This window comes from Aspergillus homomorphus, assembly GCF_003184865.1.
Source record: "Aspergillus homomorphus CBS 101889 unplaced genomic scaffold BO97scaffold_45, whole genome shotgun sequence".
In the NCBI taxonomy this organism is placed as follows: domain Eukaryota; kingdom Fungi; phylum Ascomycota; class Eurotiomycetes; order Eurotiales; family Aspergillaceae; genus Aspergillus; species Aspergillus homomorphus.
The window spans coordinates 27,747-42,060 of NW_020291931.1; the positions used below are offsets into that span (position 1 = coordinate 27,747).

A 14,314-nucleotide genomic window follows, 5' to 3' on the forward strand; every position below is an offset into this window, starting at 1 on the left:
TATAGTGTATAAACCAGGCTTATCTATCCCTGTATTTCTCTCTTCCTCTTTCTAAACCTTTCTACTTCATACAGTCATGAACCAAACCAAGCACGGCCGAAAATAAGACACGCGGGGATGGGAGGATGAGGGTAGGTAGGTAGCTTTGAGACGCGCTCGCTGGCTAAGCTAGGGGCCAGAAATCGATAAATGTAGGTAGGTAGGCAGGCCGGGGGCGGGGAAGAGCATGCAATCACTGCCGTCGAGTAAAAGGGCCATGATGAGGGGCGGAAGGGAGGGGTGGAGCGAGACATCCTCTTATTCCTTCTGCGTCCAGCGGTTCTTCTCGTCGCCCTTCTCCCACTCATGTTCGATGTAGCCCAGCTTCTTCTTGACGCTCTGCACTGTTGCTTTGTCGCCCGTGTTCTTGCCCATGTTGTCGCTGAGTTTGACGGCAGGCCGGCCGTCGGCGGTGGAGATTTTGATGACGATGTTCAGGGGCTTGGATTTATCGCCGTCGGATTTGTGGACGAAGTCATCTGTTTTTTTAATTCCCCAAACGGGGGGGTTGGGTTAGTATGTGTGGGGGGCTGATTGCTTATATCTCCAGAGTGGTTGAGCGGGAATTGGGGGGAGAGCGAGGGAAACGTACTTGTGAAGAAGGTACCGACACCAAAAACGGGCTGGAAGCCGGCTTCCTCGGCGATGACCTTGTACTCGAGGCAATGCTCGATGTCCAGGGAGTCGGAGAAGACGACCGTCTTGGGTTCCTTGATGCCTTCACGGTCGTAGAATTCCCGGACCATCTTGACGAAGTATGTGGGATCTCCAGAGTCCTGGCGCACGCCTGTGTAGACCTGAGCGTATGTCTTGGTGGGGTGCTCGCCCCGCGAGTTGTGCAAGGGCGCAGAAATGGGGACTGTCGTCTCCGCCTCGCTTTGGATGGTGGATTGGACCGTCGTGCTGGAGCCGGAGGGCGCGGTGCTGACGGCGCCCACGCCGGCGCTGGTGTAGGCGGGGATCGGCTTGCGGAATGCATCGAGGAAAGCCGGGGTGCCGAACGTGTCGGTCAAGGCGATACCCAGGACCTGCATCCAGTCAGATATATTGCATTCACCAAGAATTTTGAGTAGCTCGGACGACGTACTCCTTCCCCGAAGCAACCAAGCCAGTACCGGAGCGCCATCTCGTTGGCGTTCTCGTAATCGTCCGTGATAGCGGCAATGGTCATGTACCACTCATGGGCGACAGTGCCGACAGGGACCACATTGTACTTCATCGCGAAATGTACGTTGCTTGTGCCCGTGAACGCGCCCTTCCAGCCCTTCTGTTTCCCTACCTCCGCGGCGCGAGAGAGTCCCTTCATCACTAGGTCTTGGGTGTGATAGTCGCGTCGTCGTCGGGACCCAAATTCGGAGAAGATGCACCCGTGTTCCAACAATGCGCAGCCCTTGCGGAATGCTTTCTCCTCCTGGCAGCTGTAGTCCCAGTCCTTATCGCAGAACATGAAGTACGCTTGGCTCGTCAGGGCCAGCAGCGGAATTTCGTACAGGATGGTATCCACCCAGAGACCCTTGATGACATAGTCGACATCACCTTTGTCCTCATCGCTGCCAGTGTCACTGTCCGTGGGGGTGAAGCTGATCTCGATCTGCTCCGAGGGTTTCAATTTGAATGTGGTCAGAAAGTGCAAATAGGCATCGTTGAAGTAAGGGCATTTCTCTTTCAGAAACGCAATCTCGTCGCTTGTGACCTGGATATTCGCGAGTTCTAGGGAGAGACCATCCGCAGTCAGTGGAATGCGAAAGCATTGATCATGCTCAGAACGTACTGTCCATCTGCGCCAGAAGCCATTTGTGAGCACCCCGCGTCAACTGCATATCGGCGGTGCGGTTCGTGAAGCCGTAGGTGACATCTGCGCGTGGTTGATCGGTCAGATATCCGTTGCGCGAAGTAAGATATTCTCCGCCTGCTTACGAGTATCGGGGAAGTACTTGAGAATGGCGCATTGCATTGTCAACTTATACAAGTCCGTGTCAAGTAGCGAGGAAATGCCCTCCGGCTGCGGAGGGGATGCGTCTTGACCCATGATGAGATTGTGGTTTCAGGGTCCGGTACGAGGCACGAGAATGAGAGACGAGTTCTAAGGTAGCAGCTCTCTCACCACGAAGATTGCAAGCTGCGCAAGAGTGCAAGAGATGAAAAACCCAAAAGCAATTGCTTTCCTGCGCGGGGAAATCATCGTAAAAGATGCAGTTTGCAATGTTTGCACATGGAGGGGCTTCCGTCATCCGCGCCGACGTCATCCATCCATACTTCGGGATTTTACACAGCTTCACGGTTGATTAAACTTGTGTCTTACTCGTACTTGACTAGGTTCGACTAACGTCTGAAGGAAAGATCTCTTCCGAGTGGGAATATCGAGCGTGTTGCGTGGCTCTCATCTGACGGAATCGCCATCTCGGTCTAGACTGCCCGTTGCGTCTATCGCCGAGGCGCAGAAGCAGATTGGCTTGCATCGCATATCTACTTCGTTTTTGTTTGTCACCTCTCAATGGGGATATCGTCTCCGAGATGATGTCTGCATCTGGAGGTGCAAAGGAGAGACTGTCTGAATCTGCGCGCATTATTCCATTTGGCTGAACAGGCAACCATCGATACAAATAATGCCTAGATGAATGCATGAATTGATAAGACGAAGCGGCCCCACCACTCACTCGAATATCACTAGCAACGCTGTCGATTGTCTTACATATTGGGACGAATGCATGACATTAGTCCACTGCCACACTCATTGATTCTAAAGCAAGCCTGTCCCTTGATCCCGAGCAACTCATGATTAAGAAAACTTTGCGCGGCAGATACAACATATACAAACCAGACCGGAAAATCTCACTACGAGCAATGTGACTGGAACTTACTAGCATTGCCGCTGTACTCTGCTTACATCTGCTCGAGATCGCAGGCCTCTCACACAAAGCATGTGTGGCATTGAATCTACATTTAATTTACTGCCCCGAGCTCTCAATTGGCATTTTCACATGCTTCGGGGGGTAAAATTATGCAAGGATTATCCTTGTCTGCAGCTTACTCTTGCTTACAACAGGCGCCTTGCCTTGGCAGCATATCCCGGATCTGCAGGATATTGCTCACTTACTGTGGGCCCACAGTCCCAGAGTTAACTTGGACAATATTTCGATGACTTGACCAACCTACCTGAAAGTTTTCAGCGGGAAGTTTCGACAGCCGCAAGGAAGGTGAGGACATCGCCAGGTGCCAATTGCTTAACAATAATTTGGGCTAAGGGTGATTATTGTAAAAGGTTGACAGGTCAAACACTGTCAGTGCCTCGAAGTTCAAAGTCCATTGTGTTCTGGATGATCATGTCTCTACTTGGGTGGCCTTTGGGAAGTGTCGTTGAGCTTTCTTTGAAGCATATGGTAACTAGCACCATGAGTATTACCGTGGAACGCCCAGGCTTTTGGCCGGCAGGGTCTTATACAGACGATACACTGCTTGAAGCTATCCTTGGCCAGGTATACTCATCACAAATGTCGATTATCCTTGTCGACATTCTATCTTACCCAGTTGAACTTCGAGCCTGGCACATGATAACACAAGGATCGTAATGGCCTTGCAAGCATGTAACAGTCACTATAATCTATAACTGCATAATAATTCCTTGCAAGCATCTGTATAAGCCCCAGTAGTATCTGATTAACAGACATATGATATAGGCACACAATATGTCCCTCACCATGCTCTCCCTTCTCATCGTCAGTTACTACATCCTGAGAAGTGTTTATCGCCTCCATTTTCACCCTCTAAGCAAGATACCGGGGCCCCCACTCGCAGTAGTTACTCGCTTCCATGAGTTCTATTATGATGTGGTTAAAGGTGGGAAGTTCTTTTGGGAAGTCGAGAAGATGCATAAGAAATATGGTATATCAATCCCGAAGCCATCATTTACATGAGCTTCCTTGTTGAAGACAATCAGGACCCATTGTCCGGATCAACCCTCGAGAAGTGCACATCATCGATCCGGCCATGTACGATGAGATTTACGCCGGTAACAGTCGCAAGCGCAACAAGGACTCAGTGTTTGTCTCCTCCTTCGCGTCTCCCTTTTCCGCCATAGCGACGATCGATCACGATCTGCACCGCGCGAGACGGGGTCCGTTGAATCCATTCTTCTCCAAGAAAGCCGTGATGGATCTCTCGGCGGTCATTCTCGAGAAGGTCAAGCGACTATCATGGCATCTGGAAAGGGCCCATGCTGACGGGGCGATAATTGCATTGCACACTGCCTTCGTCGGTCTGACAGGGGATATTATCACCCATTACCTGTATGGTCAGGACAACGGATATCTATCGGACCCAGACCTAACCAAGCGGAACCTGGTCTGGGAGCTGATGTTCGAAGGCACCAGCTCATGCCATCTCTTTCGGTTTCTCCCCTTCATCCCCCGGATGATCAAAGCTCTTCCTGCCCGATGGATGCGCCTCGTTCGCCCTAAGTTAGCCCAAGTCTACGCGATGCACGAACAGATCGCGCAGCAGTCGCAGGAAGTGCCGCTCAACAACGACAATCACATCAGTACCGCCGGCGGCTCGATATACCAGGCCCTCACGGATCCCTCCTTATCCCCCGCAGAGCGCTCCCTGGCCCGTCTGCGTGACGAGAGCTTCATCGTCCTCATCGCCGGCACCGAAACCACCGCCGCAACATTAACCTTCGCGACCTACCACCTCCTGCGCAACAGATCAATGTTCCTCCAGCTCCGCGAGGAACTGAAGCAGGTCATGCCCACCCCTAAAAGCGAGCCCAGATGGTCTCAACTGGAGCAATTGCCATACCTGGTACCTCCACGCGCATAGAAAAAGCATCCCCCCCCCCCCGCTTGCCAAACAGTACAACATTCTAATAACCCTGCCTTGCCTCCACAGACAGCCATCATCAACGAAGCCCTCCGCCTCAGCGCAACGCCCATGCGACCAGCCCGAGTCGCCCCGTGCGAGTCCTTACATTACAAACAATACACAATTCCCCCGGGTGTACGCTACCCCCTTAGAACCAGCAACACACCCTATCCACACACTAATCTAATCCAAGACCCCAATCAGCACAATCAGCTACTTCATTCACCGCAACCCCCAGATCTTCCCAGACCCGCACGCCTTCCGCCCAGAGCGGTGGCTCGAAGCCGCTGAAAGAGGCGAGAATCTCGCTCGCTACCTCGTGCCTTTCGCTAGGGGCAGCAGGATCTGTATCGGGATGAAGTGAGTGGAGCTCGTTTCTCAATCCCCAATCCCCAACTGTTGGGAAGATAGCCTCTAGTTGGCACAAGTATCCAATGCAATGCATGTACGCAGCTAACACTAAAACTTCCACTACGAATCAAAATGCAACAGCCTGGCATACGCTGAGTTGTACATGACCATTGCGTCAATTGTTCGGCGATTCGACCTCGAGCTCTGCGGTACGCACCCGGAGGATATGCAGTTCGTGCGCGAGAAGATTCTGCAGCGGCCGGATAAGGGGGTGTGGACGTTGAAGGCGAGGGTTGCGGCGGTTGCGGCGGTTGCGGCGGAATGAAGAGCTGAAGAGCGAGTGAGGGGTGGGTGGGGTTTCTAAGGGGTCTGGGGTTGTCTTTGTTTGATGGGGTACTGGTGATAATGCGTTGTGTTCATACTCAGTACGATAATCTGAATTTATTGTTTGTCGATCGTGTCACCTTCTGTAAGGTCTTAGGACATTGTGGGCGGACTGACAGGTTTATGAGCAAATCCGCTTCTTGGTTTGGTAGATGAAGAACATGTGAACTCTGAAATGATTAAACTCCGTGCACCTACCCATTATGCATACACGGTACATATAACAAGATCGAGATGAGCTAGCTAATCATGGCTCCTTATTCTTCCTCATGGACGTTTCTCTTTAGTCCCTAGTCGCCCAGAAGAGCAGTGAGACAGGCGGTAGCTTACTGCCCTATCTCTACACAGCACCAGATATGCCTTAAATACAATATCATAGGATACATTGCTCCCCTGACTTGCCCACCTCTCAAACTCTCTTTCTCTCAGTCTCTTTGTCCATGACGGATCAACAAATTAGATCGACCCAAGCCCACCGAAACTCACTCCTCTAGCTAATCCCAGCCGCAGAACTCGCATGATATCCTCGCCCGTGACATCATCCGGCAAACCAGCACGCCAATCCCAGCCTCGTTCGTGAGACGCACTGCCTTTCTCGGAGTTCAAGCGGGGCACAAGCACGCCCGAGCTACCGGCAGAGCCGGAGCCTGATCGCGCCCGCGCGGACTCAATCATCTCGTTGCCAATGAAGGAGAAGGTGCTGGAGGCGTTGAGACCAGAGACGGACTTTTTGAGCATGGCGCGCGGGGAAGGGGGTAGGACGTAGGAGTCAGCCGACGGAGACGCGTTTGCGTTCTTGGAAGAATGGTATTCGATCAAGGTGGAGCGGAAGCATTCTTCGCATTGGGCGTAGACGCGAGGAGTGACGGTTTGAAGGTCCTCGATCGCAGAAAGAATGGTGAATTGTTGGGAGACGGAGAGGATAGGGGTTGATTCTGAAGTTTGTAAGATTTTGAAATGAGAATTGATTTGGGGATGAGGAAGTAGAAACTTACGGTCAATAAAGGGAAGAGCTTCGCCCAGTAGGGTCAAAAGACCATCTACTTGAACGGCAGAGTCACGGTCTGGGTCGTAAAGCCCGCCATAAATACTGTCTGCAGCGCTGCTGATGACTGCGACAAGAGACTGTGCCGCCGCACGCCGTCTGGCGAGAGGTTTGTAGCGAGGTTGTTGGCCTTCTTTAAGATTCGCAGCCTCGTCGCGAATCTCGTAGTACCGCCGTAACGTCGCATATCCGGAGAAGTAGTATTGGAGGATACTGGCCGCATCTTCGTCGGATCCTGCAATGGCTGCCAAGCAACGACCAGGGTCACGGATCAGAGACTCAAGCTGCTCGTCAAGGTCATTCGAGGCGGGATAGGCGCGAGACTGCACAAGACTGTATGAAATGAGCAAGTCAACCACGGACTTGACCTTGCGGCGGTTATGGGCGCGAGCATAGCACAAGAGAGCAAGGCCGTAATCCTCCGAGTCAGAGACGGTAGCATCGCCGAAACGCTAAGTATGTTAGCAGCAGCTTATTGGAATAGGTATGGAGGAACAAACCTCGGAGACCTTCCGCCCTTCATTGTCCAGATCAAGCTCGGAACAGAGCAAAACCACTTTATCAACTTCTTCTGCCGTGTTGAGCGGTAACCTATCCAGCAGCTCCGAGACACTCTTTTGCAGCTTGTCCCGGTCGTCCAAGCGGCTCAAAACCTCGAGAGCTACCTCCCATCCAGCGCGAGTGCCATCCTTATACTCAATTGATTGTCGTTCGAAGAGACCAGATGCATAAGCACTGATGACATCGTTCTTGCTCACTCGGGGACTGGTCGCTTTGCCGTCTTGACCTTGACCATACGACAAAACCATCAGGTCGTCTTCGCTCAAGCCAGGGATAGTTTTTGGTCCGTTGGCTCTGGGGTCCAACCAACCCCCCATAGACGCAACCTCGACTACGGCGCACGACACACACAATGACCATGTCTGCAGCAACTCGATCACGCCTTCCGTATTGCCTTCAAAGACAGAGGCAAGCCCAACCTCGAGACTGCTGAGTGAATTGACTCGGAAGCTAGCATCATCTGCTTCCGCGCTTGTTGCATGGCCAAAAGCCAGGTCAAGTCGATGCAGGTATGCATCTTCGACGTGGTACGGCGACGTGTTCCTAGGTGGACGAGAGAACAAAGGGTTGAGGCTAGTGGGAGGAAGCTCACTAGCGACCTCCTCGTCGTCGTCACCGCCCCACCAAACGGTCATACAGATGGTTGCTTCGAGCCAGTCTTGTGAGTTGTCCATGATAGCATCTTCATCACCAAGAAGGATGCGGTACATGGATCGAAGATTCTGGTAGATTGTCCAGGGCACTTTACTCTCGGCCATACGAGCAGATTGGGTGAAGGAGAATGTTTGTGCGGGAGCAGTCGCTTTCAGCCCAAAGTTGACGGCTTGGAAGCGATTTTCCTGGACAGGCGGTTCTGGTGTCGGCTTTTCCTCGCCTTCGGCGAAAGACTCCAAGTCGGTCACGGCCGTCAACACCCGTTTTCTGAACAAGGCCCATTCGGTGCCTTTGACATTCCAATCATCGCGTAAAACAGCGGGGCATGATTCAAGGATTTGAAGAGCCTTGTTGACACATCCTTGAATGTTTTGCAGCTGTGTCCCACGGTATCCCGCCTGCGGTAGGCCATCTTCTAACGCTGATCTTGCGTAATTGAAGTCGGCAGATCGTAGGATTTCCACGGCTATAGAAAGACTACCTCGTAGAACAGCAGCATTGAGCAAATCCCAGAAGCTTGATGACGCAGTGGGGCTGGGTTCGAGCTCTTTCAATATTTGCAACTCCGACGCAAGAGGAATGTGGTTGGCATCGAGCCAGTCAATGAGAAGTTTAGGGATAGGTGTCGGTGATGTCATGCGCGGACCACCCAGTAACAAGTTGCGCGTCGCGAAAGGGTTCAATTGACCCGGTCGATCAACTGGCCGAGGGGGGTGATGAAGCTGTAGAAGGAGCGAAGCGAGGAAACTCGCCTTGACGACGTTCGGAGCTTGATCACCGGGTCCGATGCCGTCCGACTCTTGGTAGGGGCCGTCCTGTCCCGTAGCTGACTTCCACACATCTGTAAGTCGGCTACAGACATCCGAGAGGGCGGCGCGAAAGTCGGCGCCATTATATTCAGCCTTTCTGACCTCGTCGTACATACGGCATAGCTCGTCTTCCGTGCTCGTGACAAATTCACTAGACTCATCCACTGTAGCCAAGCGCGAACGAGAAGCGAAATTGCGCACGATAGAGGGCATTGCAGAGTCCTTTTTCGGTGACAGCTTTCCCTTGCGCAAAGGTGCTTGACCCGCCCAGCGCTCGTCGAGCTTTGGACGTTTGGCGCTGCTAGGATTCGAGTAGATAGACTTGCGATGGCCAAGCGAGACAGGCTGCGGAGCGATAGAGTCCCCGAGCTGGGAATCTAGGAAGCTGAAGCGAGGTTCAGCGTCTTTGCTCGCCTTGCCCATACCGAGGCTGGTCCCCGTCTTATCTGCTACCTCATCTTCCTCCTCAGTCAGAATGTCATCTCCCTCTGCATCCACCTGAGACTCCGCAAAGCTACTGGGCTTCTCGAAACGTGTGGATTCGTCAAAACGTGTGCCATTCGTGATGCTGAACAAAGACTGCGACGGTACGGAGGATTTCGTCGTTGTTGTTGTCGTTGTCTTTTTGATCGGGGGTGGAAGGAAATCGTTGGACACAATGGACGACCCAAAGATACTATCGTTATCATTGAAGTTCATATGTCCAGACTTCGTGAAGAGGGAACCAGAGCTCATGCGAGAGCTCCCAAAGTCGGAAGGCCCGCCATGCGGAGTAAAGGAGTTCGATGCGGACGGCGGAGCGCCAGCAGGGGTGCTGGACAAATCGTCGAAAATATTGCGGGATTTACCAGGGGTAGACGGCGGGCTGGAATCAAGCTGAAATTTCCAAGACATTGTGTTGATGGCTGAAGAGGACAAATTCTGAGGAGAAACGGTTACTGGGCGGGTGGGATAGCGGAGTTGACAGGAAAAATAGTTGTGGGAGGGAGACTATGATTGCATAGCCCCGGTACGGGGGTTATAGAACAGCAAAGGCGATGGAAGCTAAAGCAAGACAGATAAGATGATGCGCAACGGAATTCAATGCGCTTGTCGAGTCGCAACCAGCAGAATGGCGCGAAAGGAAGCAATTGGCGACGCCGATTTGCATGTTTCTTGCTCGTTGCCGGAGATCGATCGGGACGCGCCGGCCAAGGCGGTGAGGCGAGAGAGAATGTCATGTGAGACTTTCCGCCTTAGGTGTCAAGATGCTCGGCCCGCTTACCCCAAAAATGGATGGCTCGTATGCACAGCCATGATGATCTTCCATCCTGAAGGCTGTGAAAAGGGCCAAGAGCCAGTTCAAGTTTAACGGCCCAACCAATTCTCTCATTTCAAATGTTTTGAGTGCACACCGAGAGCCTTACCGTACCCACCTTGTCATCAGACAACCTCAGGGGAACCCTGAGATGCTTACCATGATTGGCAGATAATGGAAACAATTCCCAAGCATCTTAACAACCGTTGGGGTGTATAAAGAGGCTTCATTCCCTCGGACAATGAACTTACAGTTCATGAAAATGTGATTTCTCAGTATATGACCATGCCTCCTTACGAACATTCATTCAACTCCGATGCTTCCACCGAAGTCGGGTCTGGCTCAGTGGATGCCAAGCTACCAACTGAAGATAGTATCACTCGCCGCTATCAGATCTCCAACACAGCTTGGCGGCATCACTACAATGTGAAAACCGCGCATGATCAACAGCTCTACAGGGTCCGTGTTTCCGAAATGACACCAGGGAAGCCAGACCTTACTTTCCATTCTGGGGTCGATGACTCGGGTCCGATCGTGGCAGTCGCCAAGTTCCATCATTTCTCACGAGGTGTTCGCATCGGTCTGGGAAACCCTCAAGCACCGAGCGAGGTGGCTTGGGAGGATCTTTCCGGTCAGAGTAAAACCCACAGTAAATACCGTTGGGAAATGAATATTTCAACGAATGGTGACTCGCGGAGACAGTCTTTTCTTTGGAAGCGGACCCATCACGTCGGCCTCGAAGATCACAGTTTGACTAGGCTCAGCAACCGCAACTATAAGTTGGTTGACGAGCAGAGCGGGAATATTCTAGCAATGTTCATGAGCACTGTGGCGACACCCGGGGCAAGTGGCACGCTCCAGCTCTATGTGGACTACGGGCAACAGTTCGATCTGATGGTCCTTGCGACAGTTCTTTCTTTGTATGAAAAAACAAGACGTCGTCGGAACAGTATTAGCACTGGCATATGAGGGAGTGCTGGCGGTGGAGGCTGCTCGGGCCCAAGGGTTTTTTGGAGGAGGCTATCCTGGCTATGGAAGCTATACATTTGCGTACGCCGTAACGACGTCTATGTTTCAGCAAACCTTGCAAATCGTTTTCTCCACTTCTAGTTTATATTTCCGAGCCTCTACAGTCAATTTGAATACATTCTCCAGCCCTGAGAATCACTATCCCATCTATGCCATCGGTACGGTTGATGACATAATGTAGTACAAAACGGCTTCTTCAGCGGGGCTCGACAAGAAATACTTTCCCGACGGCTTTGAACTTGGACTTGTTAATTAGGACACATGCAATCTTAGCCTAGTTCGCACTCTCTTTCGCCCTATGACTTGTTCTTGAACTTCCCAGGAGTCAGGCATGGCCATAGGAAATGGCACTCCGACGCCCTCATCGCAAGTCTCGACATGGCTGCCTCGAATGTAAGCGCAGGCGGGTGAAATGTGACGAGCTGCGGCCTGTTTGCTCCAACTGCTCGAAACGCATGTCGCTGTGCGAATATGACTCTGCCAGTTCACTGCTCTGGACGAATGAAGAGTCCCGGCCTCGTCCACGGCCGAATAAGTCGGGATCCGAAGGGCCTCAGGAACCCGAATCCACCTTCTCCACGACTGCCAATTCGCTCCGCATCCTTGGGAAATTAAACGGCGATGACGAGCCTCAGTCAGTGGCTCGTCTCAACCTGAATGACCTGGAGTTGATGATGCACTGGTGCAATTCAACCTATAAGGCACTCTCGAGATTCGAGAAAACCGATGCTATTTGGCAGGCCCGTGTTCCTGAGGAAGCGTTATCCCATCCCTTTCTCATGCACGGCTTGTTGGCGCTGTCAGCCATCCATTTGGCGCGGACAAGAGACGAGGTCAAACGTGCGGCCTACGTGAGCATCGCCGTGGCGCATGAAAACCAGGCTCTGGCTTTCTTCCGTGAGCAATTGAGCGACATCAACGCATCGAATGCCAAAGCCATGTTTGCTTTTGCCAGTGTGGTTGTGGTCTACACTTTTGGTTTTCTTCATCCCTCCCACGCCCCAGGAACGGACGATCCGTGGGCATCCATCAATGGCATTCTGCAGGTGTTCACATTGACCCGCGGTGTGCAGCAAATCTTGCAACAAGCTACATCGACCATACGAAATAGTGATTGGGGGGCCCTTTTCCTATTAGATGACTACGATGATATCCTTCCCGAGGATGAGCGGTCGGCTCTGGACCGACTACACGAAGTGAACAACGCGTGCAAAGTTCAAGATCCGGCCCATGACTCGGCGGCCTATGAGCACGCGATCGAAAATTTGGCAGACTTGATGGCCGCCGCTCACCATGGTGTGACCTCTGTGAGACAAGCCTGCAGGTGGGCGATCAGGCTGAAGGCCGAATTTGTACAACTCCTTCAGGAACATCAGCCACTAGCGCTTGTTATTGTGGCTTATTACTGTGCAATCCTCCATCGCCTTCGCGATGTATGGTTCGTTGACGACTGGGGTATTCGGGTTCTCAAGGCTATTTGGCAAGTCTTGGATGATCAGTGGCGACCGTTGCTCAATCAGCCCATGGCAGGAACCTTTGGGGACACTTCACACTGAGCGGTTGTGATTACGAAAGATCCATCGGCCAGATCATCCTTCTGGCTCAAGGATTTGCACCATCAACCTCGCTTTCATCCTATGGTGCAATATTGAACCTGCATGGTGTGCGTACGAGGATTTCTAAGAATTGCTAGGCTACACAAGTATCCCTTGCTGAAGGGAGAACATGGAAACACTGAGCAAGTGTTATATTCGCATGGATACTGGCTGGCTTGAAAGTGCCGGTAGGTTGACCAATCCTGTAATATGAGCATATGTGATAATTATCCCAATAATGACGGTTTTACCCATAGAGGAGAAAATTTGCTTCCGAATCAATTCTTTGCTGCCTACACCAGCCGCTTCGTATACTTCGTATCCATGTCCACATCGGGCAATTGTCCTCGGAAAGCTGTCTAGCGTCTATTGTTTATTTCTACCTTCACAACTTACTGTCCGGCTCTCCATTCTCTAACACATATCTATACCTCGCCCTTCCAGCATCCATGTCCTTCAATGCGGCATTTACCTCCTCCATCGGCCGTTTTTCGATCCAGGGCAAGACGTTCTTCTGCGCCGCCAACTCCAACATGGCCCGGATATCTTCTCGTGACCCGATATTCGATCCCGCCAAGCTGACGCCCTTCTGAATAAACGCCCAGGCCAGTACCTGGGGCAGCGGTTTTTCGGGCGCACCGACCTGGACAAACGTGCCCCCAACCCTCAGCAGTCTCAAATACCTCGAGAGCGGCATATCATCCCCGTCAACCGTACAGATGATCAGATCCAACGTCCGCTCGTACTTCTTCGCCCAGTTCTCCTCCTCCCCCGTCGCAATGAACCCATCTGCCCCCAGCCCCTCAACCACATCCTGCCTCTTAGCCGACGACCGCGAGATCGCGACCACGCGCTCGCACCCCATCGCCTTGGCAAACAACACCCCTAGATGGCCCAGCCCCCCGATCCCCACCACACCGACGCGCTTGCCCTCCCCGGCGCCGTACTTCCTCAGCGGCGTGAACACGGTCGCGCCCGCGCAGAGCAACGGCGCCGCGTGCGCGGACGACAACGCGTCGGGGATCTTGAACACGAACTGTGCCGGGCCGCGCCATGTGCGCGCCAACCCGCCCATTGTCTTGACGGCGGTCTTTTTCAGGAAGGTCGCGTCGTAGAAGCGGTCGTTGTAGGTGCCCGTGATGCGGGGGCAGTAGTTCTCTTGGCCGGTGCTGCAGGCATCGCAGTCTGGCAGCAGACAGGCGAGAATCTGGGCGCCGACACCGACGCGGTCGCCAATCTGGAAGGCGGAGTACGGGGCCGGGAGGGAGGGGACCGCCGCGCCGAGCCGTGTGATGTGACCGACGATTTCGTGTCCGACTACGCACGGGTAGTCCGCTGGTCCCCAGCCGGAGCGGAGGGTGTGCACGTCTGTGCCGCAGATCCCGCAGTGGGTGATCTCGATCTCGAGGTCAGTGGGTTCGAACGGTTTGGCTGTGAAGGTCGTGAAGGTCAGGGGCTCCGTGGGTGAGTGGGAGACCCAGCCGTGGAATTGGTCGGGTTGCGCAGGCATTTTGGAGGTGGTGGTTGAGAGACGGGAGAGGTCCGTGGGGAATGTCTTGGGATGGCTGGCTTCTTCAATAAGAGGTGAGCTAAGTCGAGCCCGGAGTTTTTCTTTCGTCTTATTGTCTCAGCGAAAGAGGAGTCACCATCACGCAGCGGGGTGAAATGCGGAGAGATAAAGCGCAGCTCC

General features: G+C 52.9%; 5 protein-coding genes across 5 annotated transcripts; 2 read left to right on the top strand and 3 right to left on the bottom strand.

Annotated features, from left to right (window-relative positions):
* Positions 1 to 29: 29 nt before the first annotated feature.
* On the bottom strand, positions 30 to 2,169 carry BO97DRAFT_397634 (nicotinate phosphoribosyltransferase). The gene is made up of 5 exons (XM_025694154.1): positions 1,957 to 2,169; positions 1,811 to 1,894; positions 1,127 to 1,749; positions 632 to 1,067; positions 30 to 518 (listed from the first exon to the last, which is right to left on the bottom strand). The coding sequence occupies exons 1-5, from the start codon at positions 2,066 to 2,068 to the stop codon at positions 298 to 300; spliced, it is 1,476 nt and encodes a 491-aa protein (XP_025547786.1). The 5' UTR covers positions 2,069 to 2,169; the 3' UTR covers positions 30 to 297.
* Positions 2,170 to 3,624: 1,455 nt separating this feature from the next.
* Positions 3,625 to 5,575, top strand: BO97DRAFT_460120 (cytochrome P450; the record flags this gene model as incomplete). Its single annotated transcript, XM_025699329.1, has 5 exons — positions 3,625 to 3,921; positions 3,977 to 4,839; positions 4,927 to 5,034; positions 5,093 to 5,259; positions 5,392 to 5,575. Exons 1-5 carry the CDS (start codon positions 3,726 to 3,728, stop codon positions 5,573 to 5,575), a joined length of 1,518 nt encoding a protein of 505 aa, XP_025547787.1. The 5' UTR covers positions 3,625 to 3,725.
* A 311-nt stretch (positions 5,576 to 5,886) lies between these two features.
* BO97DRAFT_408165 (putative nuclear pore complex subunit Nup85) lies at positions 5,887 to 9,838 on the bottom strand. The gene is made up of 3 exons (XM_025695790.1): positions 7,180 to 9,838; positions 6,630 to 7,131; positions 5,887 to 6,569 (listed from the first exon to the last, which is right to left on the bottom strand). Exons 1-3 carry the CDS (start codon positions 9,595 to 9,597, stop codon positions 6,091 to 6,093), a joined length of 3,399 nt encoding a protein of 1,132 aa, XP_025547788.1. The 5' UTR covers positions 9,598 to 9,838; the 3' UTR covers positions 5,887 to 6,090.
* Positions 9,839 to 10,025: 187 nt separating this feature from the next.
* Positions 10,026 to 12,892, top strand: BO97DRAFT_376058 (Zn(II)2Cys6 transcription factor). Its single transcript, XM_025693007.1, has 4 exons — positions 10,026 to 10,949; positions 10,971 to 11,005; positions 11,401 to 12,812; positions 12,882 to 12,892. Exons 1-3 carry the CDS (start codon positions 10,280 to 10,282, stop codon positions 12,583 to 12,585), a joined length of 1,890 nt encoding a protein of 629 aa, XP_025547789.1. The 5' UTR covers positions 10,026 to 10,279; the 3' UTR covers positions 12,586 to 12,812; positions 12,882 to 12,892.
* A 117-nt stretch (positions 12,893 to 13,009) lies between these two features.
* BO97DRAFT_445978 (NAD(P)-dependent alcohol dehydrogenase) lies at positions 13,010 to 14,310 on the bottom strand (the record flags this gene model as incomplete). Its single annotated transcript, XM_025698601.1, has 1 exon — positions 13,010 to 14,310. Exon 1 carries the CDS (start codon positions 14,132 to 14,134, stop codon positions 13,010 to 13,012), a length of 1,125 nt encoding a protein of 374 aa, XP_025547790.1. The 5' UTR covers positions 14,135 to 14,310.
* Between the last annotated feature and the right edge of the window lie 4 nt (positions 14,311 to 14,314).

Coding starts and splice junctions, on each gene's coding strand:
- BO97DRAFT_397634 (XM_025694154.1), bottom strand. CDS start 2,068: ATGGGTCAAGACGCATCCCCTCCGCAGCCGGAGGGCATTTCCTCGCTA. Junction 1,068..1,126: donor TTGGTTGCTTCGGGGAAGGA/GTACGTCGTCCG, acceptor GACTGGATGCAG/GTCCTGGGTATCGCCTTGAC. Junction 519..631: donor TGTCGGTACCTTCTTCACAA/GTACGTTTCCCT, acceptor TTAAAAAAACAG/ATGACTTCGTCCACAAATCC.
- BO97DRAFT_408165 (XM_025695790.1), bottom strand. CDS start 9,597: ATGTCTTGGAAATTTCAGCTTGATTCCAGCCCGCCGTCTACCCCTGGT. Junction 7,132..7,179: donor AAGGGCGGAAGGTCTCCGAG/GTTTGTTCCTCC, acceptor TAACATACTTAG/CGTTTCGGCGATGCTACCGT. Junction 6,570..6,629: donor AGCTCTTCCCTTTATTGACC/GTAAGTTTCTAC, acceptor TACAAACTTCAG/AATCAACCCCTATCCTCTCC.
- BO97DRAFT_376058 (XM_025693007.1), top strand. CDS start 10,280: ATGACCATGCCTCCTTACGAACATTCATTCAACTCCGATGCTTCCACC. Junction 11,006..11,400: donor GAGGCTGCTCGGGCCCAAGG/GTTTTTTGGAGG, acceptor CCTCATCGCAAG/TCTCGACATGGCTGCCTCGA.